The sequence below is a fragment of the Sinocyclocheilus grahami genome, unplaced genomic scaffold (genome assembly GCF_001515645.1).
Source record: "Sinocyclocheilus grahami isolate Dianchi unplaced genomic scaffold, SAMN03320097.WGS_v1.1 scaffold225.1, whole genome shotgun sequence".
NCBI lineage: Eukaryota > Metazoa > Chordata > Actinopteri > Cypriniformes > Cyprinidae > Sinocyclocheilus > Sinocyclocheilus grahami.
The window spans coordinates 532,890-556,760 of record NW_015505404.1 but is presented as its reverse complement, the minus strand read 5'-3'; the positions used below and the strand labels follow the sequence as shown (position 1 = coordinate 556,760).

The window sequence follows — 23,871 nt, the reverse complement described above, 5'->3', positions numbered from 1 at the left end:
GCACATGGATGCTGTCTGGCAATGTGTTCCAGGAGTGGTGCGTATGCAGCATTGCAGCGATTGTTTCTGTATCAGTCTATTTTTGCTCTGCTGCATGCACTGAATTAAAGTGACAGCACATTGTTCGTGGTAAACAATGAACATGGATAGACACTAAAATGTATAATTACACCATAAATGCATATAATTAAATCTACTGTGTTTCACAGTCATCACATTGCTTTTTAGTTAAGTTTAAAGCCAGGACAAGTGCACTTTTAGATAAACAAGGCAACATAATAAATGGCACTCATGGAGGTAAAACAAAAAACAAAGTGCTTTATGGCCAGCAGGATTGCTTGTTATAAAGATTTAAATGCAAAAGAAAAGGCACAAGAGTTGACTGCCAGTGGTAGGTTTTAATTCAAAATGTTTGTGATAGCCTACTACCTTTGAATGCAAGAAAACTAAGCTATAGACTGTGTTTAAATGTTTTGCCACTTGCTTGAGCAACTTAATATATTAATCTAAAAATAAAATGTATTGAATAATATGTTGTTTATATTTATTGCATGTTTATGTGTTTATATTCACCAGGCAAACCTGCATGAACATATTCAATGTCATAGCATTCCCAACATACTAAATCCGCACAGACGCTCGATCTGAACACAGCTTAAAGCCGTTAGTAGAGAGGCCCGTACGGTGTGCGTGAACCCAAGCGGACACTGGTCCTTACAGACATTAAGAGAAGGAGGAAAGGCCATGTGACCACCGAGAGCCTTTAAGCTTAAAGGTTGTGCAGGGCAAGCCTGAAGACTTCGTTGGTGCAAACCCAGGCAGTGTTGATACTTTTCAACAGAAAGTTCTGGTGGAAGCCCAGCACCTGGTCATCATCTGCCTGATAGACAAACACACATACACTACAGCTCTGAAATGCTTATGAAATCTTGGACCATGCAGTACTATGTCACGTAAGGTGGAGCGAGAGGGCAATCAAGAGAGGCTTAAACTGTCCACGGCCGCTCTCGATTTAAACGCCACTGGGATTAAGGTGATGTTATGCATTTCAAATGAGGAGAATGCCCTCCTAGACCTTATCACATACATATTTGACTAAAGTGTTCACCTCGAGCGCTGCTGTAATAGCATAACTCTCAGAGGTCAAAATTAAATTTAGAAAATACTTACTTTTAGTTGGCCTACTACCATACTCAATATGCAGCTATCAGGGGTGGGCTGATGGTCTTGTGCTGTGATGCTGTGAGCTATTTTTGTGAAGGGCAGGCTCTGGGAAAAAAAAAAGAATAATAAAAAAATGTATATAATAACTGTTTAAACTGAAAGATACATATGGTAATTAAACATCTTATCAATATTTAAATGGGGATGCACAACATATGGTCAATTTGAGAGATTTTTTACATTTATTTGTGACCCTGGACCACAAAATCAGTCTTAAGTTGCACGAGTATATTTGTAGCAATAGCCAACAATACATTGTATGGGTCAAAACTATCGATTTTTCTTTTATGCCAAAAATCATTAGGTTATTAAGTAAATATGTTCCATGAAGATATTTTATAAATTTCCTACAATAAATATATTAAAACTTAATTTTTGATTAGTAATGTGCATTGCTAAGGACTTCATTTGGACTTTAAAGGCAATTTTCTCAATATTTAGATTTATTTGCACTCTTAGAGATTCCAGATTTTCAAATATATGTATCTCAGCCAATATAATATTGTCCTATCCTAACAAACCATACATCAATGGAAAGCTTATTTATTCAGCTTTCAGATGATGTATAAATCTCAATTTTGTTTAATTTTGTTTGTCACATTTATTTATTGGCTGATAGTGGGGAAACTCCCAACCTCTATTTTCAAAAATAAATTAGAGGAAATAAACCCTAGCCTATCAAATTACTTTAAAGGGATAGTTCACCCAAAAATGAAAATTCTGCCATTAATTACTCACCCTCATGTCGTTACAAACCTGCAAGACCTTCGTTCATCTTCGAGAACACAAATTAAGATATTTTTATGAAATCCGAGAGCTTTCTGATCCTGCACAGACAGCAACGCAACTGACAGAACACCTTTTGTGCACAAAGAAAATAAAAAAACAACAACTTTATTTAACAATTTCTTCTCTTCCAGGTCAGTCTACGCTGCCATTCACAACAGTTCCACAACGCATGCGTGTGGTGCTGCTAATGCTGTACGGAAGAGAAGAAATGGAAATAAAATATATCTTAATTTGTGTTCTGGAGATGAATGAGGGTCTTACAGGTTTGGAATGACATAAGGATGAATAATTAATGATAGAATTTTCATTTTTGGGTGAACTATCCCTTTAAATCAACCTTCAACTCTAACAAAACACACACAAATACGTACGGAAAGCTTTTCGACAATTGCCGATCCTATTTGTTCCCAAATTGGCTTGTCTCCCATTCTGATACACCCTGCTACAGGCACTGGTGGAGACAGAATAAAAGACTCAATGTATATGACAGACTAAGGGGGTTGACAACAACTGACAAGACAGAGGGGGAAAAAACTTTTTTAAAACTACATTTGAAAGTGAACTGGCTTTCATTTGAGCCAATAGTACCAGTGATCTTGGACATCATATTGATGCCTAACAACCTGGGTGCATTAAGTTTATATACTATTGGTCACTATCATTCGCACTGTGTTTGCTACGCTGTTGGGTTTAAGATATACTTTTGTTTATACTTTGCTAAGGGCATCGCACACTGATTAAAAGCAATATGTAAAGTAAACATTTTATTATCAACTTGTTAATTGCATAATATGTCTAGCAGGTCATGTGATGCCAACATGGCGGAGCCCATAAGGAGGCAACCCGCTCCATGTAGTAAATAAACAACTTCTGATAGGAGAACTGATAGGCATAGAAATTTGGCGCCATTTCACTTCTACGCGAGTTTAAATAAATCCTTTGTGTGTAAAGTTTTTAATTGGCAAAATTACTGAGAGCACCTTTTTAGATTTCTGGCACTAAATAGACCTTTTATAGCCACACCTCTTTTTAGTGCTGAGTTTGTTGTCTTCTGTCTTCCAGATTGTATTTCCACAGCATGAAGTTAAGATCTAACGAATTTATGAATGAAACACTCATTTTAAATCTTCCCAGTCAACTAACATTTGTCATGACATCCACTTCAAATATTACAATGCTTATGATAACTTTTGTTTAACTTAATGCTTATGATAACTTTAACAATGTTGCCGTGGGTTGAAGCGACCCCAATAACGTGATATTTAGCCCCTGGAATGCAAATTGTACCAGGGGAACCCCCGCCATAAACCGTGCTCTGTTGAATGGTGATTTAACACTACATTGTCACCTAGTTGGTGAGACACGATGCTAAAAATAAATAAACAATGCCCCCATCTTTTACTCTCACAATGAGCTTATCATACTCGTTTGCTACATTAGTAGGGCCCTATGATTTCCACGATACAGAAAATGCTGACGGAATCGCAGAATTCAGTCATAAAAATTGAATTTATTGTATAACATGGAATTTTACAGAATTTGTCATGTGTTTATGTATATATATATTCTGTTTATACTGTATTCTATATACAGTATATATATTTATATATGCGGTGTCATTTAAAAGTTAGGTTTTTTTCTTTTTTTAAGAAATTAATACTTTTATTCAGCAAGGATGAATTAAATTGTTCAAAAGAGACAGTAAAGGCATTTATACATTTACAAAAGATTTATTTTTTAAATAAATTCTGGACTTTAAACTTTACATTCAGCAAAAAATATAAAAATGTATCAAGATTTCTAAAAAAAAAAAAAAATCATGTGATCACGTGACAATGAAGACTGAAGTAATGGCTGCTGAAAATTCAGCTTTTCCATGAAAGGAAAAAATACATTTATATAAATATTTAAAGTTTTCAAATAGAAATAGTAATTTTAAATCATAATCATATTTCCAATATTATTATTTTTAAATGTATATTCCAAAAAATAAATGCAGCTTTGGTGAACATAAGAGACTTCTCAAAAACATTAAAATAGCTCATCAAACCAAACTTTTAAATGGTAGTGTATACATTCAACTTCAATTAGGTTATAGCCAAAACATTCAAACTGACCTCTGTATAAAGTGTCTGATAAGCAATGCGCACTCCATTACTCTTCAGCTCTGTCTGAGCCACCGCCAACAGCTCCTCTATGTCTTGATCTGCCTTCAGAGGGAAGGCCTTCTTCAATGCATCACTGAAAATTAGCACACATAATGTAATAATAAAAATAATCACAATACATTTTCAACTGAGGAATTCAGAGTTTTTGCTCACCTAAATTCTAAGACAGTTAGTGATCCGCATTGTGTTGTGTCACTTTGAATTAAACCCTTGAGCAAGTGAGACAGCAGCTGAGTCTGTCCATGGTAGATACTCTCATCAACCTGCCACAAAATTGCAGTCAGCAACATTTAATATACAGTATATATACTGTATATATATATATTATATCCCAATAAACATTTGATATTTTGGGGGCAGCTGAAAAACCTGCTTTCATTGGACTTAATTGTTCACCAGTGCTATGGACATTTACACAAATTCAATACATTTTCAACTGAGGAATTCAGAGTTTTTGCTCACCTAAATTCTAAGACAGTTAGTGATCCGCATTGTGTTGTGTCACTTTGAATTAAAACCTTGAGCAAGTGAGACAGCAGCTGAGTCTGTCCATGGTAGATACTCTCATCAACCTGCCACAAAATTGCAGTCAGCAACATTTAATATACAGTATATATACTGTATATATATATTATATCCCAATAAACATTTGATATTTTGGGGGGCAGCTGAAAAACCTGCTTTCATTGGACTTAATTGTTCACCAGTGCTATGGACATTTACACAAATGATTATTTTAGATTAAGCGCAAACCTTCCCAATCAAGATGTCATTAAAAAGGCAAATGAGATCATCTTCAAGATTGTTCTGAATGCTTTCCATCAAGCTGTAAGCCCACTCTCCTGCCTTATCCTTATAATGTTCCACAAGATAGCTGTGAAGAAACATCTGCAGATCTCTGGAGTCATCATTCTCCATTGAAGAAAAATGTGTGGAGAAATACAGCATTAAATACTCATAACTAGTGACTGTTTAAACAAATCAAGACAGGATATTGTTATGCCATACATACCTTTTCATTCTCTAAAGTTTTTTCCCTCCAGATGTCTTTAATAACTCTGACTACATCTGCTTCCTTGAGCTTAAGATTCTTAAGTTTCCCCTCATACTGTAGATAAATGGGGACGTCACTGGATGTGCCCTGTGAAAACAACTTTACTTCAGCCTAGCAAAGCTGGTGTAGCTCATTTATATGCCTATGTTTAGCATCTTGTTTTTAATGTATTATTATATGTAGGCTAAATAGATAAAAATCATAAATTTATTTAGTCAAAGAGATTATTTTCTGCAATAATCCAAAAGCCAATGGAAAAATCCTATTGGGTTTTTATTGAGAGAACCAGGGTAATACTAACTTTCATGCTGGCCTATAAATATGCATCACTGCAGTGCTCTATTGCTATTTTTGATGTTAAGAACACTTACAAGACCAGTGAAGAACTCATTTTGGCCATTCATCTGCTGCAGCAAGATCTCCAGCCTCTTTTGGCTGGATTGACCTTCAAAGAGCTCTTTACATTGCTCACTGCCTCCTAGTATGTCTACAACACACATTACACAAGATTATCTCAAACATAAGCTTAACTGCACTATATAAAGAACAGATACGACAGCCTGGACAGTTCAGATACTGTTACCTGAACATTGTTCCCAGTTTGGTCTGGGAGTTGTAACAATATGTTTGTTATCAGAGCCATGTTGCAGCACAGACTGATTGGAGTGTAACACAGCAGGTGCTGACTGTTGATTAGAATAATGTTTAGTAATCAGATGAGTTTACGATTATTTATTTATCATTATAGACCTCTGTGAAGTCTGTTTCTCTGCTCAAGTACCTGACGATGAACCTCAAGCAGTGTGTCATACTCAGACTTTAACTGGTCAAAGTCTGTCTGTAAGGTTTCCAGCTAAAACATGGAAAGATATCACATTAAATATTATAATCAATTACATATCATTATTTCATGCTTGATGTTTAAGAGTTACTCTTTTGGGTGTTTGATTAATTTAATGCATTCTTGCTGAACAGAATTATTCATTTAAAAAAAACTGACCCCAAACATTTGAATCGTAGTGTAGTAGATAAAACAGATACAATTTACAAAGTAATATAAAAGATAAAATATTTAATCCTACCATACATAAACTCGAAATATTTTGCATGGTAAACTGGTTGATTCATTATCTTGGACGTAAATTAAAAATAATACATCTATTTTTCTCCATACCTTTATTAAAGTCTCCTCATGCATATGATTCAGGTTATCCCAGTCTCGTCGTGGGACCACATCACTGTATTCGGCTTGGAGGCGGTTAAGCTCAACTTGGACTTTGGTAAGGTCCTCTCTACACACCTGCAAAGCCATTTTCACCACCACAGGATCCTCAGATTCATCCTCTGAGAGGAACAAGCAAAGTTTCTGTCAAATCACCTCCTCACTACTCAACCTCCTGACTACTGCAACTCACTCCTGGCAATCAAACCTCTGTAAAAAAAGCTCCAGCCTGGCTAATATTCATCATCTTCAAAAAAAAAAAAAAAAAATCCTGCCCGGCTGTATTTAACGACTTTTGATGAGGTCCACACTGATTCCTTTGCTCCGTCCAGTCATCATCAGCAGAAAAAACCCTCTCTATGAATGCTTTGGTTGTTATTTTCCCCACACTTAGCTATAACATGACTGCTGCACTAATGCACTAAAATTAAATTTTTTTAAATTATCTTTCTTATTGTGGTATTGTAATTTCAGGTAAAAAAAAAATAATAATACACACAAAATTGAAATGCGGGACACTGCTTACGTTTTGCAGGAAGAGTGACAAAGCGCTCAAATTTTAAGACAGGTGGTCATCCTACCACTGGTTCCTTCTTCTCATACACTAAATTCCAGCAGTAAAAATGTTTGTTTCCATGTTTGTTTATTTTTTTCAGACTCAACTACTAATCGTCATTCGTGTAACCTTCATTATAACCTTCATTATTATCATCATGTTCAGTGTCTTGAGTAGAAGTCATTGTGCTGATTCTGGTGATGAGCAGTTTTCGTGCATCACGTTCATCCCTGTATAGCTGATATTGGGTGGCCAGATCCTCCTTTAGGTGATCAACCTGTGGGAGAGATACACATGAGTTTGTGTTTCATTATATATTTACTATTGTCATATATGCTTTATGGAAGCAGCAGTGTTGTGATTGTTAATGGCAACTAAAATTAAAATATTAACAACTGTTTTCAGCAACTGAAATAAAGCTTAAAGGGATAGATCACCCCAAAATGAAAATTCTGTCATTAATTAGTCACCCTCATGTTGTTCCAAACCCGTAAGACCTCTGTTCATCTTCGGAACACAAATGAAGATATTTTTGATGGAATCTGACGGCTCTCTGACCCTCCCATAGACAGCAAGGATCCTTACACGATCAAGGCCCAGAAACATAGCTAGGACATTGGTAAAATAATCCATGTGACATCAGGGATTCAACCGTAATTTTACAAAGCTACGAGAAAATTGTTTGTGCGAAAAAAAAAAGACTTTATTCAACAATTCGTCTCCTCCGCGTCACCCTAGCGCCTGTTTGGAGAGTATCCTGAACGTAAATTGCTTATGCTGTTTTGTGTCAGCTGTGCCACGCGGATACGTTGTTTTCGTTCAAATCAAAGTGTAAACAACGTAAACAGCGTATCCTCGTGGCACAGCTGACACAAAACAGCATACTCTCCAAAATGGCGCTAGGGTAATGCAGAGGAGACGAATTGTTGAATAAAGTCGTTTTTTTTTTCCTTTTGTGCTCAAAAAGTATTCTCATAGCGTCGTAAAATTACGGTTGAATCCCTGATGTCACATGGATTATTTTACCAATGTCCTAGCTATGTTTCTGGACCTTGATCGTGTAAGGATCCTTGCTGTCTATGGGAGGGTCAGAGAGCTCTCAGATTCCTTCAAAAATATCTTAACTTGTGTTCCAAAGATGAACGGAGGTCTTACGGGTTTGGAACAACATGAGGGTGAGTAATTAATGACAGAATTTTCATTTTTGGGTGAACTATCCCTTTAAATAAAGTTTAAAAAATCTTATATAAAACATTTTTTTTAATTATTAGATTAAAAAACATAAATTAACTAAAGTTTAAGTTTAAGTACTAAAATTACTAAAACTTAAATACAAATAAAGACAAATAAAAAACACAAACTATATAAAACTAATTTAAATTACAATAGCACATAACAACAATTACTAAAAATGATCCTAACTAAAAATAAGAAACAAAATTAAAGTATAACAATAAAATCTAATTCAACAACACTAGGAATATTTCTAGTTTCACTCTCCTCCTCTATTAAATTTGTATGTGAATGACCTGCACCACTTGAGATGTAAATCAATGACCCATCGTTTGGCCCTGACAAGCATCTGCCATAAACATTTCAATTAATTTCAAATTCAAACTGCGTTCAAATGTTAATAAGATAGCCACATAATATGCTGAGAGAAACCACAACATAATATGATTCATTTCTCATAGAGAATGGGATCATATGATTTCATTTGAAAAGCTTTCCCATATTGTAGCCTATTGAGAGGTCATGCTTGTCATTAACCGATATACTGTACATTTCATTCAAATACTGACAAAACATCCTTTAACCACTTAGAATAGTGAATAATCCAAGGTAGCCAGATCTCTACAAAAGGACAGGCATAATAAATGAACTGCACCTGAATCTGCAGAGCAGTCTGCTGTCCTCTCATACTCTCGATGACACGCTGCAGACGCTGACACTCTCGCTTCAGAGCTCGGAGCTCATCTCTTTCCTGTACTCTCTGATCCAGAATCCTCTTCTCACACTGTTCCGACACAAGCACCAGCTTTGCCCGCAGCGGTAGCAGATTCCTGATCTGTTCACGAAGATGTGCTGGGAGAGACATTAACACTTTGATTAGTGACATCTCATCTATTATTTTCCTCATGACTTACTATTGACCAATTGAGTCCCATTAGCATTTTATTTGACATGATATTAAACAACTTAGTTAGCTACAGTTAATTTTAAGTGCTTTGCATTACTACACATTTTTGTTTAATACAATACTGATATAATTAGTAACATAAAACTAGAAATGGTGGTAGCCTGCTAGCACAAAGATTTTACCCCCCAAAAAATAACTAAAAAGATTGCACATACCTAATGTGACGTCATACTCATTTTTGATGGCAGAGAAAATAGGCTTATAGGTTTTAAATTCTTCAATTAAATATCCAAACACCTCCTGGAAAACCTTTATAAGGCAGGGAAAAAGCAAGAAAACAGTTTCTTAAATACTAGTATTGAAAAACACTTATATATCATAATATATACACATTTTTATTTTGTTTTTGTGGATTGTTTGGACAGAGTCAAACTACATCCCTTTACTTGAAAGTAAGAGAGTAAGATGCAGTGTAATATATGTAGTGTGCTGTGTATACTAACGTTCTAAAGGTAGTTGGTGGCGCTTCCCTCATGTCAGCAGTGTTCAACTACAGTACCCACACGCCACTGTAGAGCCGCTGTTATCCGGGATATCTCTCCGCTGCTGTTTCTCTCCTTAGTCTAGCGCTCTCTCCTTTTCAGCGGACTGGTACAACAGGGTAGGATTACTAGAAGGAATACGAACACATAAGCAAAAATGGCAGAGCTTGGAGCGGGGAGCCTGCTAACAGGAGATCCTGCTTTTAATTATCAAGAGCATGAGCTAAACGAGCGTTTGAAGCGGCTGTACCCGGCCGTGAATGAGGAAGAGACCCCCTTACCCCGATCTTGGAGCCCCAAGGATAAGTACAGCTACATCGGACTCTCACAGAATAATCTGCGGGTGCATTACAAAGGTATACAGATGTGACACACGCTGAACTGTCAGCCCAAATAGGCCTTGACAATCCCGGCTGGTTCGCTGCGCTCGAATATGTGCAATCTCCCCGATCTAGTTTGAGCTGCTTTTTTCCCGTCCCTTTTGCTTTGTTGCATGGAAGGAAAGAGGAATGTCCAAATGGGTTGACATTTAGCAAAACATCATGTCAGAATTCGGTTAGCGAGAGTAGCTTGGGGCATAAGCACGGCTGGGGAATCTAGCTTTCGGACACCTAGCTTTTCCCTATCGCCATGGCAAGAACATCAAGTGTTATTGATTTGCCAAGCTTATGGTTTGAACTCCCTTTCGGTGAATTAGTCGAGGCTGGTGCTAGCTAGCCACGGCAGGGCAATAAGGGCAGCTAAGCAGCTACACCATTGCAAATGCTTGTTAATTTACTCCGCATTGCATAAGTGTGTTTTGTTATCCGCTATCGGGTGATTTATGTAAGGACGCGCGCCGCATCACAACGAAACAAATCGCTGGAAATGTTTTTGGTGCGTGTTTGAGTTGACGAACGATATCGAATGATTCGAATCTGAGCGAATCGCCGAATTCGCCATAATAATGAATTCGAATTCCCCAACACTAGCTGTTTAAACAGTTGTGGCGTTCGAATGACCCAGTCGCCTCAGGTGGGGGTCTGTGAATTTACCCATTGCAGATGTACTTTTTTTGTTTAACAACTATTTACATGCTTCTACAGAATACATAATAAAGCAGTTTTTTTTAAAGAACTATGACTATGCACAATTTATAAGCTTTTAGTGCCTATGTTTTAAAAACTATTCTTTCAGGCGAACTAGTAGGCTGTCTGTTTTTCATTTTATTAGTACTTATTTTTTCATTACAACGGACTAATTATTTCACTGGACGTACATTAGACTAGTCATCATTCCAGTATTGACCTGTATCTGTTTAATTAGTCTAGTACTTGTATAGTATTTACAATAACTTATTGCCACTAGTCACTTCTGTCCCAGTAGTGCCAAATAACTTAGGCCTATATCGTTCCTGGTAACAAGTTACACATTTCTGCCATTGAATTCTATGGAAATCTGAGGTTCACATATCAACTATTCATTCGTACTAATATGTATTGTAATTGTTGCTGGTGTCTATTCCAGTTTACCAGTAATAATTCATTAAGTGCTATTACTTACTCTTTAGTTAGTTTGAACGATATAGTTGCTAGTATACATTCTAGTTTTCTGAGTGCGAACTGATTAGATGTTAATTTGCATTTACTAAACACAGCAACTGTACAATTAAGCCTACTTGTATGATATTTAATTGAAGTAGCTTTCTTGACTAGCCATTAAAACTAAATTAGTGATATTCCATGTCATAAATGTAACAAAGAGCTCTTTTGTTGTAGCATCTACGTGAATGATTGGGCTTGTAAAAAGGCTTTATTGTGATGTCTGCAATGTTACTGACATGTACCCTGGTTATTTTTAGTTTAGGCACAAATGCTGTTATAAGGAGCCTAATTCTAATTTGATGATGTGTGTCTGTAGGCCTGTTGTGCAATACTTTAGGATTGTTACCTATTGAGGGTCACTGGTGTGTAGACTATAGCCATTCATCTTCTTACATGTTGTGTGTTCTGTTTGACAGCTGTTTGTGTCAATGCTCAGGCCCAGTGGGAAGGTTATCCTTATAGTTTAGTTCATCCCCTTTGACACATCAATGAACAACGCTGCATTATTTTGGTAATGTACACTGCTTTGTGTCTATGGAAAATTGTACCTCAATGGCAACTATCTCCTTTCAGGCTATGGGTTTGTTTACCACTTCATATGGTGGCGGATGTTAGCCAAGAATTTGATTTTTAAGAGTCAGATGATATTGATATACTCATATTGATTTCTTTTCTTGTTGTTAAGGATCTTTGTTTCTTTTTGTTCTGTCAGCCTGACTGTTTTGGTCAGTTTATCCTCAACGCAGGATTGCAGTGATTAGATTAGGATCAAACAAAGGCTTGTTACTATAATCTAGAGTCATTATATACATCTTGTAGTAGTATATTTAAAGCAGCTCCAGTTAATAAATGATTTAACCTGCAGTCTATTAACCTTCAGTGCTATTTTGGCCAGTGTACCAGATTCTGTTTCTGTGGACTGAATTTTAGGTAACACCATGTTTCTGTCAAGTAAAGACACTAGATATATGCTGTCAAATAGTGTGATGAAAATATGTGCAATGTTTATGCCATGTTATATTGTATTAACCCACATGGCTCTCCATCTTGATTTAGGAAGCATGTAAAAAATAGTCAAGCCTTTGCATGATGAAACAAGGGGAAAAGACACCAGAGGCTCATTTTCTAGCTTTGTTGTGGACCTCATTTTACTTATCGTCACACTGACAAGGACGTGAGCCCGTTAATGGAGAGTGGAAATGTGACTTTCGCAGCACTACACCCATGCATATATTGTTTCTACACCACCTCCTGTGAGAAGATTAATGATAAAGATAAATAGATACAGATTAGCATAGCATGGATTGTTTCTTTGTGGTTTGGTGGGCTGCTGTCCATTTTCTTTGTAGGCTGTTGGACGGTGTTTCCTTTAAGCTCTTTGTAATGTTTGCCTATAGAGGGCTTTTGCCTGTCTGAGGAGCTAGTGCTGCATGTTCAGTCGGTGCGGTGACATCACCAGATTGTGTTCGTTTCCCCGTAGTGTCTCTGTGAAGCTGTGAAACCCTGTTTGCTAACACTAGCACAACACTCCCAATCTTCTCTCCCTGTGTCTTTGTTCTCATATTGTAGATTGTTTTTTTTTGTCTGCTTAGCTGATGTTATTATGGGTGCCAGCTGTAGCCTTGTACAGCTCTCACCGTTTCGCTTAGATGTTTTGACAGAGGAACCCTTAACTATGAAAAGGAGTTTTACCAGATATCAGTGCAATTTTGTGGTGCTGATTGATTTTGCTTGTTTATATAAGAGTGTATGATTACAACATTAATTTTTTCTTTCTTTTTCTTTTTATATTCATTAGAAATTAATATAATAGAAATTAATAACAGTTTCAGTCATATTTCACCCCAGATCAAAAAGAAAATGAAAAAAACAGTATTTAGTATAAATAAAATAAAGATAGTTTGTTTGCATTGTGATATTATAATAATAATAATAATAAAAATAAAAACAATTTCATCTCATCACGATGATATTTAACAATTGTAAGTAAAGGAAATTAGAATCAGCTTGACGTATTTTGACATTATTTTCATGACAATTAAAGTCGCGATAAAAAGGATGTAGCAATAGATCTTTTTCCATATTTTAAAGTACATCAGAGTGAAATGGATTTTCGAAAGCGAAAAAGAAGAAATGTATTGTTGGGACTTGGTTGTATCCATTGGTTGTTGTGGAGCCAGATCAGTTTAATGAGCGTGTAGTCGATTGTAAGAAAGAGGCGGGGATTAAGCGGAAGTCTGTTGCTTTCACTGGAAGGTTGAGTTGTAATTAGGGTTGTGCAGGTTAGTGTAACAATTGCTCCGCAGGGGTTTTAGAGCACCTCCACAGTGGGCCGGCAAAACGTTTTTTTTGCACATATTAATGTGTAAGTAAATAGGAAGTACAAAACTTTGTTTACAAAATAAATAATCTGCTGCCAAATTTTACCTCATGACCACGGGGGAAAAAATTCTGCTCGGTTTTGCTGGCTGGTCACTCAGATTGTTACAGAAAGCAATATACAAATTAGACATTACATGGAGTAACGCAATATTGTAATGCATTACTTTTAAAAGTAACTTTCCCCAACACTGCTGGTCACATTAAGGGTGTCACGATAAATCGATCTCTGGAATCGATTCTGAGCTTAGTTTTTAACAGCAGATGGCACTCTAGGCTAGTTTTTAACATTCAAATGTTCACAAAGAACAGCGCTTGTGCGTTCAACTGAGTAATTAAATGTACTTGCACCTCGGCTTTTATGCTTTTATGACGCGAGATTCATGTAAACAAAGGCCACTGTAAACATTCTTGTAATTCGCTTCAACCTTTTCGACTTTATGAAGGATTTTTTGAAGTTCAAATGGTGTGTGCGTAAGGAACTGGACGCAAGCAGAGTATGGCTGTTTGTAAAGCACACAGTGCCATTAGCTGTTAAAAACTAAGAATCAGAATGGATTCAAGAGAGAATCGCGATGTTTTCGGAAGATCACAGAATCGATCCACGAATCGGTTTATCGTGTCAGCCCTATTTTAAACAAAATATTTTATCTTATGGGTTTCAGTCTTTGGGCTAGATTTACTAACAGCGCAAAACTGTCTTTTCAAATAGTACTGTCAGGATTAACTAAAGACACGCAGTGAAGAATTAGCCACGAAAAGGCATGGACACAGTTACTTTTGTGACTCAACTTATTGAATATGCATTTGTAGGAGTTTCCCTTTCGATCGGTAAATTTATGGGAGGAGAGAATATAAATGAATCATGCAATGCAATTTACTAACGCTTGCGCTCGTCAAATTACTGGTATGTGTGCCATTATTTTACGCCCCAAAAAAAGCATGTCTTAAAGCATGTGCTAATTTGTGCTGCTCATGGTGGATTGCACTGGTCATTATGGAAATGAGATGTTGCGTCTGTGTTCTTTAATGTGCAGCTTGTCAGTAAATCACCTGCAAAATTTTCCCCTCCTATTGGCTCTTAATGGAATTGCGCTCTAATTTGCCCTAATTTGTCCTGATATCTCTCGACTAGTAGTCGACCAATATGTATTTTTCAGGGCCGATACAGATTAAGTAGACCGATAACCAATATTTTAAACCAATATATGTCTGGTGTAAAAAAGAAAATTAATTTCAAAATTAAAAATAACAAGGGCCATGACAAAAACTTTCTTTAAATGCTTTTAAATTGAAAATGAGCGATACCGATAACCATAAAAATGCTTAATATCGGTGCCGATAATCGGTCGACCCCTACGCTCGGCATATACAAGATTGTCACAGTTTGTGCTTGTTAGACAAGGTAATTTCAAGTTAATATGTACGGAGCCCTGGACATGACATGTGGGGGGAAAATGAAGGATATTGTGGCCACAAATAAAAAATGTGTTCCCATGTAAAAAGTGTCCATTGCTTTGGAATATTGTTAGAAAACATGAAGATCTCAGACAAGAGGTGGGCTCTGTCCTATTCACACAACCCTCTCAAAGCGCAGAGCAGGATATATGATGTTACCTAAAATTCAGTCTACAGAAACAGAACCTTGTACACTGGCTAAAAAAAGCACAGAAGGTTAATAGACTGCAGGTTAAATCAAACATATCGTTTTGGGGAAACACAATTAAACTTAACTTAGATACTACATTTTCTATTGCTTTCCATGTAGAGGGATAAGGGCTGTATTGTTTCCATTTTAATGCCCTTTTAAAGTTTGAAATTATAGTAAATCTAGTTAAAATCACAGTTTATACATTGTGAATACATTGAATGTATATAGGTTGCTGGAGGGGCGTGAAACATGACCTAGATATTTTTTGACAGTCATTCACTGACAACTATCAGAATCATTCTATATTATGTTTGTTTCTTGTTTTGAATTCAAAATTTAAATAAGCATATGTGATTTTTTTTAACCAATTTAAAAACATTTACCTGAAAAAAGAACACTGTTTAAAGCACTTGTGTGACCTCACATGTCGTTGGGTTATTAAGTATAATGAGTGTAAGATTGTGCATGTAAACACTCACAGATTTTTATGAGATTCATTCTTGTCAAGACTGAAAATTATATAGTTGGTTATGTGTCCTAAAGGGATTATTGGCTCTCCCTTTACAAAATGAGAAAAATGAGGCATGTAAATAAAATATAATAAAATGTCCTACACTGGATTAGAGCAGTGCTGTAAGATGCAGCAGACCTATGATTATGCACGGCAGAGGAGGACTTTGTATGAAAGCCATTTGTGTTTAAACATGTTTGGCAGAGAAATAGAGGGAGGGACAGACAGACAAGCAACTAAAGAAGGAGAGAATCACCCAGGGTCCTCTTGCTGTTCTGTGCTCCTAGAATGGTGTGGTCATGGCATGATGTATAAATAGATTGAGTGTGTGAGCAAGGGGCGGAGAGGAGCGTGCACACGTATGTGCGTTTATAGTGTGTGTGTGTGTGTGTCAGAGAGTTGGGGATTTGCACATACAGGGTCGTTTGTCTTTACTCTGGTTGTATATGAGCCGTGGATATAAATATATTTTGTGTGTGTTCTTGATTATGAATGCTTGTCTGGGTTTGGCAGACAAACCTATTGTGACTTCCTAGCAGAATTTGGAAAGCTAAAAATAAGTGATTATTATTATTACAGTAATCAGAGATGATGATAATGAAGAATACATATGCTTGGTACACCTTTTTTTTTTTTTAAAACACATACACTGTGACCAGGTCCTGCAGTTAAACTTCAGGTGAGGGTTATGTTACAGTTCTGGGGCACACAAACACAAAGATACACCGAAATGTCCATATACGTGCACACGGATGAGTTAAACATGAGACTCGGGAAGTGCAGTGAAGTTGAATGAATGATTGGCTCAGGAGAAAGGCCTGGCCTCGCAGAATCTAATACTGTGTGTCCATTTATGCTGCCAGGTGTTACAACCTGCAGGAAACTGGATTAGGAGATTGGAGCACATTGCTATGGTACATGGAGGCTTAGATGACAATGACACTCACCAACTTCCTTTCTCACACTTGTATTGAGAAGAATTGAAGCTATAGCATGTATTAGAGGTTAACCTTAAAGACAACATTAAATGGAGTTCAATTTCAGTTTGACTTGTTGAGTGAAGCGGTATGAGAATTTATTCAACCATAAGGTAGGCTATAATCATGAAAGTGGGTTTGCCAGATAGACCTTTGCATTTGAAGGGGCGGAGCTAAACAAAGGGAACACATGATTTTTGTTTCATTCATACTGGATGCCAGAGGGCGCCCTCGCACATAAATCGACATATCCAGTCATAGTAGTAGCGGAACTCATGACCCTCCAGGAAATCCCTAATATGGACAAAGGCATCGCTATTATAGCTTTAACTGAGTAAACCGAACATATAAACGTTTTTGAATGATAAAACAAAGACAATAAACACTCATGGTTTATCTATGTTATTCAAGCCATCTCTGGTATTTTCATAATAATTAAGTATATTTATAATCCATTGCTAATCGATGTATTCTTTTTAAAGTAGCCTATGGAACATATTTTCTTCCTCATTCTATGACAAGAAGCCACATCAGATCACAAAAGGAAGCATTTGACTGGTGTTGTGGAGTAAAAAGGTTATAATGTTCTCTGTTGTTGGACAACAGGTTTAGAAATGTGAATACAAGGGAAGTTTAGCTTTAGGCATTTTAATTTAAGCATGTTTAGCTTAGTTAACGGAAGGCTACCTACTGCCATCAGAGCAAGTGTAATTACTGCATTCACGCGCTCCTCGGATGCTCTCATTTCCCGAGTTGTGCTTTTAAGTCGGAATGTGAAAACAACATGGACACTCTCGTTACTACAAAGATTTGTTGGATTTGTATTATTAGATCTTTCCAACTGGCGTTCACGTGCATTTTCTCAGTCAGGAAATTATTTTTCACATGCGGTGATGATGCTTCTTACTAGAGCCTGACCGATATATAATTTTGCCGATATTATCGGCCGATATGAGCCTGTTGCCGATATATCGGTATCGGCGAATATGCCGCCGATATGAAAATAATTTTTACAGAACATATAACGCAGATAAAATGCTTGAAATGGTGTAATTACTTAGTTTGTCCAGCAGAGCGCGCTCTGTTGTTTGCTTCTGGCGACCTGGATGAAACGCTTTTGAAGCTTAAGTCAATGGAAAACCACTGAAACTTTGAACGGCCATATCTCCGTAACGGCATGGCGAATCCGCACCAAATTCGGGGGATCCCTTCAGCTCGAGGAACCTTCTCGAACGAGAATCGAGTGTATGTCTAGAGGCCCGCTTTCGAATGAGACCACCCCCGCGTCGATAGCCCCCGGGGTTCGGGAGTTACAGGTGGTTAAATTTGCGGTCCGGCGCAGACCGATCAAGCGATCCCGGGGGGCTACCGACGCATGGAGGTTGGCGTTCGAGGGGGCTCCTCGAGCTGAAGGGATCCCCCGAATTTGGTGGAGATCCGCCGGCGCGTTCGCAAAATAGTGACACCAGTCAACACTTTCACTTCAGTAAGGTCTTGTTCAGGCAGCAGCATTCAAGCGTTGTCTTATTTGACCGTAAGTGCCCTGCGAAGTGGACTTCACATGAAATTCCGCCATGATTCCAGTTCCAAGGGAACGTACACGTTACATTCAAAGGGCATTAAAGTGCGCAAGATGTGAATTTATATTTATTTACAGAGGTGTATTATGTCACACTTCACACTTCTCAAGTAAGTTTCGTCTGTGTGTGAAGACAGTAGCGCAAATCCGTAAATGAATGTTCCGAAGTGAAATAAACTTTAACAGAATAAAGTTGAATGGAATTGAATTGAATTAAAGTTGAATAAACTTCAACTTTACTGTTCAGTGCACTGATGTCAGACTCATTTTGGATAATAAAGTTTATTGTTAAATTGTTAATAAATGCCCTGCCTCCATTATGTATCTCTGTCACGTCATTATAAGTGTTTGATCACCACATTTGAGTGATCATTGCAATGTATTTATGTATATATATTCTGTTTATGTATATACTGTATTCTATATATAGTACCAGTCAAATGTGTGGACACACGAATGGGAAAGTGTCCAAACTTTTGACTGGTACTGTGCTATAATACACAAAGAATATCGGCCTTTTTTTTTTACTCCCTAATATCGGTATCGGCCCCAAAAAACCCATATCGGTCGGGCTCTACTTCTTACGTCCATTTCGGAGAATCAGAGGACAAATATTTCAATCGATCGCTCAGGCATAGCACTGAAATGAGGCACCGAAATCTATGTTCTGATTCGGTTCTAGTACATACCGGTTACATAGGTACTGGTGCCATATTGGTACTGGGTTTCGGTACCCAACCCTAATGTTAAAACGTTTTTGTTGTTTTTTTACTCTGAAGTAAGCACTGATTAATCATTTACATTAAGACTACAAAAGTATCTTAAAAAGTAAACAGTTATATTGTTTTCATGTTGGTAATTTTTAAAGGTGTGGTATATAATTTCTGCCCTCTAACCGCACTAAATGGAAATGCAAAAATTATTCCTTCCAAACTGGTTTCCCAAACACTCCTCATCTACAAACACACTGTAGACAGGCAGTATGCTCACAAACAGGTAGTCCCACCACAAACCCGTGCCATTGGTTGAGTCGAAAGTTGACATGTCGGACCACTCAAATAAAGAGAGCAGAGATGTCTCTTGGTTTTGGGTTCACCTGACCCCTATTGGACATTTTTCTTGTAGGTTGTTTACTTAAGCATTTAAAAACAGTTAGATGGAGCCTGTTGTCGTCAACCTTCATGACCTATCCTTAGCTGTGTATGTGCCCTCAAAAACTTCTCTGAACCTTGTTGTTATTTAGGTGGACAGTCATCTATACCAGAGGGTGTGTTTTGTCAGTGACTCATTTCCCTCAATGTTTCCGTCTTGCTTTAGGCCACGGAAAAAACCACAAGGATGCAGCGTCTGTACGGGCCACCCATCCTATCCCTGCCGCTTGTGGCATCTACTACTTTGAGGTGAAGATCGTAAGCAAAGGAAGGGATGGGTAAGTGCAAACAGCTTCTGGTTGGTGGCATTTCTGCACAGTGTTTTACTGAGATATGTGAATCATTTGGAAAGTTGCATGCGTCACTGGTAAAATTGGAAGACAAGAGGTGTCTGTTTTATTAATCTGTTATACATATAGTGGGGCTCAAAATCCTGAGAGCACATTGAAAATCATAGGACTTTGAAAAAAAAATGATAAAATGAATGAGTGATATTTCATATTCTAGATCACCTAGTAAATTTGTGACATTGGTCGTGTGACTCCCTGTACAGATGTTTAGGTGTTCTTGATTTCACTGAAGTAAAAATCAAATCATGCTGGAAAAAATGATCATGAAAGTTTTACACAAACTTGTGGAGTTCATGTAGCTTGAGTGCAGCTATCAATAAAGCAAAATGACAAACTGAAATGAATGTAAAGCATTCTATCACAGTGTCAGAATGGTAATTGCTGTGAAACACTGACCTTGCATAATGTTTGAGTCACTAGTTGGTAAGTATTTGTCATGCCTTCAGTTTGAACACGTCATTGTCCAAAAATAAATGGAAAATTGTTCCACCCTTTCCTGTCACCACTTTGCAATATGATTACTAAATATATTCATGCTGTATCACTCATGTTCCACTAGGCCATCTAACTGCAACTTACAGGTCGTGCCACTGTTGAAAAGTGCAGAGTCATCCTTTAGTCACTGGTCTCAGCCTGTGAAACTCTCTCTCAGTAGCACTTATAAAAAGTATCCCAAAATACCTTATACTCAGTTTAGTCACCAATTTAATTATTTCAGTTCAATTAATTTGAATTTTGTTAGGGTGCAGTCACATTTACTTATTATTTGGTGAATTCTCATGGGCAAAATTTTGTGATGGTGAAAGATTTCCCCACACAGATTTCACAACAGGTTCAAGTTGGTCACATATTTACTGCATATTGACCAAAATAATTACATTTCTGCAAACTTTTGAGGGCTATTGTCAATAGTGTAAAGCACAGCTCACACAAAAGTCAGTTCTCATTGACTTACGTCACGGGTAGTACCAGTTGTGCTGGTTAGACCCTGCTCCGGAGCTTATTTGGTTCTCGAAAAAAGCAGTCCGGTACTAAAAAAAACACCCAGTTCCGGCGGTGCGAAAATGGCAAAAAGTGGGTAGTTCCACAATTAGTTGTGGTACTATGAAAAGGTTCCCGCGGTGCGAAAGGCCCTATTGTCATAGCAAAGTCAGAATTACCTCCTATCCTAGGTTCACGAAATGGTCGTCCATAAAATGCATTGCTGTTCTGTTGTAAGTAATCTTAAAGATTCCTAAATGCATCTACTTCCGGAAGGCCAAATAAAGAGCTTTTGCCTAGAAACACACAGCGTCTCCCTGACATGGCTGCTTCAACAATAACTGCGGTTACTGAAACCAAGCCTTCTTTCTTTGCGTGAACATTTGGGCGGCATTATGCTAATATTTCCACATAGTGAGGTAGACATGTGGGGGCGTTTTAGAACGAGCCGTTTTAGGGGGGCGTGGCAGAGTCTTAACTTTGATCAAGAATATCTCTTTGGTTTTGAGACTTTAGTCTTTGCAACTTCAGTGATCTTATCTATGCACAATCAGCTTGTAACACTCCAAAGAGAAAGGAAAACTTGAAATCGCATCATATGACCCCTTTAAAAGTGACTTCTGTGTGAACTGTGCTTTATACATCGCTACACTATTGACGATAGACCCTGGACCCTGTTTTTGCCTACAAAACTTTGCAGAAATCAAAAGCATAATGTATGGTTTAAATGCAGTTTCATTGTTTATCAGAGGCCTTATTTTTAGTAAAGCTAACATTTGTGCTCTCTCATTGGTGTTTGCAGGTACATGGGAATTGGACTGTCTGCCCAGGGGGATAACATGAACAGACTGCCTGGTGAGTGGGAGTGTGTGTGTGTGTGTGTGTGTGTGTGTGTGTGTGTGTGTTTGTGCTTGTATTTACACTAAAGGGATGAGCTGTTCACCATGGGTCTGTGGGTGACTTAAGAGAGGGTGAGGTTCTGTAGCCCACAAAAAGGCAATTTAAAAAGTAGCTTTATTTGGTTACTTAAGTGTGTTTAATTAAAAAATAAATGGTGTTTATAACCCATTTTAATTCTGGCAGAACATTGGAGGAAAAAAAAAGTAGGGAGGCACTTGATTTCATCCATTGGGAATGATTGGATTGTGAAAAGTGGGCGTTACATGCCAGAATGGAGCCAGGCGATTGGAGAGAGCCAAAAAGGAAAGTTGTTTAGGAAGAAGAGCTTTGAAGATTAAAAGAGAAGTTATTACATTTTGATTAAAGATTATGAAGATTATGGCCATTCATGAAAAGGCCAACGCTGACTTTACGATTCACTTTTGGTTATAGTCTTGTAGGCTAAGACCATTTGTCTTCTGCTTTTTTCCGTCTTACACTTTTTAATAGCTTTCTATCACATTAAGACTGTAATTCAGGCCGGGAACAGGCCTCAACATGTCCTGAAAAACACTAGCTGTGGGAATGACCTTGCAAATGCACAGACATCTCAGGGTTTTTCTTTCTGTGCACCTCATTCTCAGGAAATAACTTTGTGATGTGTTTTTTTATTCTCATGAGTCCTCAAAGGAAAGGAGACCTAGATCTAATTATTGGTTTTCCTCAATGGATTTTACCTGGCATCCAGAATGTTCTGAAATCACAAAGCCTTGTCATAATTATTCATAGCTAAAATTAATCAGAGAAAATCTTTTCATTCTCGAAGAGAATCCATTCACACACTAGAGGACGTCAAGCTGCTACTGGACCAGTTCATTTAAATGACTAACTGCAATGAAAAATACAAAATAACCAAACATAATCCAGTTTGATTGCAAAAACCAAATGAAATGTGCTTGCATTATCATAATGAAGGATGTTAAATAGAAAATGTGACTGACTATTTTGACTATAGTATGTGGAGCACACTCCTATACACAATATTTGGAATTTGCAAAATGTTTGCTGCTTTATCCTATCAGTTTACTCGCGTATGATTTGATAATGCAAAGTTAATCTGATTACATTTAAAAGTGATTTAATAGTAAGACATATTCAATTTAAATCATAATGTGTTGCTAAATTAAACACTGAATTGAACAGGTGGTGTGAACACAAGTTGACACTAATTTAGATGTTATGCTTTAAGATTTAATATGTAAATAGACAATAATGAATTTAGTAACCTGTTTTGAATGAAATTCAAATAGATTCAGAGTGTGAATGACATCTTACTGAAGAAACATAACATTTTGTATTAGCTCTCACTTTTATCTGTAAAAAGTCAAGTATTTTCAGCAGACTTCAGTGTAACATGATCCCTCAGAAATCATTCAAATTTGCAGATTTTGTATTATCAATGTTGAAAACAGTTGTGCTGATTAATATTTTTTGTGGAACCGTCGTGCATTTTTTTCAAGATTCTTTTATAAAGAACAGCAATTTATTTGAAATAGAAATTGACCCCAGACTTAACGTTTATTAGATAAGAGCATAATAGAAAGCCCTGTATGCAGAAATAGAGAGAGCAGTTTTGGGCACAGTTGGGTTCATGTCACTCCCCAGTGACCTCTCTGACCAATCTAGTGACTTTGTTGATCACTTGTTAGCTTCTATACTGTGCCTGAGGCCTTTGAAACGCTTCGGAGCAATCTAGCCAATTTGGCATGTGCGTGCTGACAACTTATGTGTTTATTGACCCCTGTGCTCTCTTCATGAACCACTCTTTGTCTCAGAGTGCTTTGGAATATAGTGGAATGTAGATAAACGCATGTAGAGTGGCCAATGTATTTTCTGGTGTGTTTAGTGCCTACAGCCAACAGCATGATAGGTTTTCTCTGGTTGTAGGTGCTTCCTTGACTAGAGCTGGGATGCTGTAATATATGTTAAGTTCAGGTTGCTGGATTAGTGCTACAGTTTATGCTGGCAAATTCATGTTTCGTTTAGGTCTGATGTTACATTTTTGGTATTTTGAAATTGTGTGTTATAGAACAAAGCTGGTTTATTGGAAAGAATTAGATGTTAAAGATGACCCC

The 23,871-nt window shown here is 37.3% G+C and overlaps 3 protein-coding genes across 4 annotated transcripts in view; 1 reads left to right on the top strand and 2 right to left on the bottom strand.

Moving 5' to 3' along the window:
- Positions 1-718: 718 nt before the first annotated feature.
- Positions 719-12,454, bottom strand: LOC107596925 (nuclear transport factor 2-like). The gene is made up of 4 exons (XM_016287785.1): positions 12,451-12,454; positions 2,385-2,466; positions 1,171-1,269; positions 719-880 (listed from the first exon to the last, which is right to left on the bottom strand). Exons 2-4 carry the CDS (start codon positions 2,439-2,441, stop codon positions 770-772), a joined length of 267 nt encoding a protein of 88 aa, XP_016143271.1. The 5' UTR covers positions 2,442-2,466; positions 12,451-12,454; the 3' UTR covers positions 719-769.
- Positions 4,101-9,688, bottom strand: tsnaxip1 (translin-associated factor X interacting protein 1). Its single transcript, XM_016287871.1, has 12 exons — positions 9,653-9,688; positions 9,369-9,462; positions 8,902-9,098; positions 7,155-7,290; positions 6,410-6,579; positions 6,017-6,088; positions 5,819-5,921; positions 5,607-5,722; positions 5,194-5,322; positions 4,935-5,093; positions 4,644-4,753; positions 4,101-4,254 (listed from the first exon to the last, which is right to left on the bottom strand). Exons 1-12 carry the CDS (start codon positions 9,686-9,688, stop codon positions 4,101-4,103), a joined length of 1,476 nt encoding a protein of 491 aa, XP_016143357.1.
- LOC107596923 (ran-binding protein 10-like) overlaps positions 9,674-23,871 on the top strand; it is a 30,359-nt gene continuing 16,161 nt past the window's right edge. Inside the window, exons 1-3 of one of the 2 annotated variants that reach the window (XM_016287783.1) lie at positions 9,674-10,051; positions 19,693-19,804; positions 21,660-21,712. In XM_016287783.1, coding sequence (XP_016143269.1) covers positions 9,853-10,051; positions 19,693-19,804; positions 21,660-21,712 — 364 coding nt within the window. In that variant the 5' untranslated portion in view covers positions 9,674-9,852. The remainder of the gene's footprint in view (positions 10,052-19,692; positions 19,805-21,659; positions 21,713-23,871) is intronic. The other variant, XM_016287784.1, reaches the window with a different exon arrangement.

What these genes read in the sequence shown, in the direction of transcription:
- LOC107596925 (XM_016287785.1), bottom strand. Translation starts at nt 2,441, where the DNA reads ATGGGAGACAAGCCAATTTGGGAACAAATAGGATCGGCAATTGTCGAA. An exon ending in CAATTGTCGAAAAGCTTTCC is followed by an intron (nt 1,270 to 2,384) that starts GTACGTATTTGT and finishes TTTTTTTCCCAG; the next exon opens with AGCCTGCCCTTCACAAAAAT. An exon ending in TGGTAGTAGGCCAACTAAAA is followed by an intron (nt 881 to 1,170) that starts GTAAGTATTTTC and finishes TTTGTCTATCAG; the next exon opens with GCAGATGATGACCAGGTGCT.
- tsnaxip1 (XM_016287871.1), bottom strand. Translation starts at nt 9,688, where the DNA reads ATGAGGGAAGCGCCACCAACTACCTTTAGAACGTTA. An exon ending in CAACTACCTTTAGAACGTTA is followed by an intron (nt 9,463 to 9,652) that starts GTATACACAGCA and finishes TGCCTTATAAAG; the next exon opens with GTTTTCCAGGAGGTGTTTGG. An exon ending in CTAACTGTCTTAGAATTTAG is followed by an intron (nt 4,255 to 4,643) that starts GTGAGCAAAAAC and finishes GCTAATTTTCAG; the next exon opens with TGATGCATTGAAGAAGGCCT.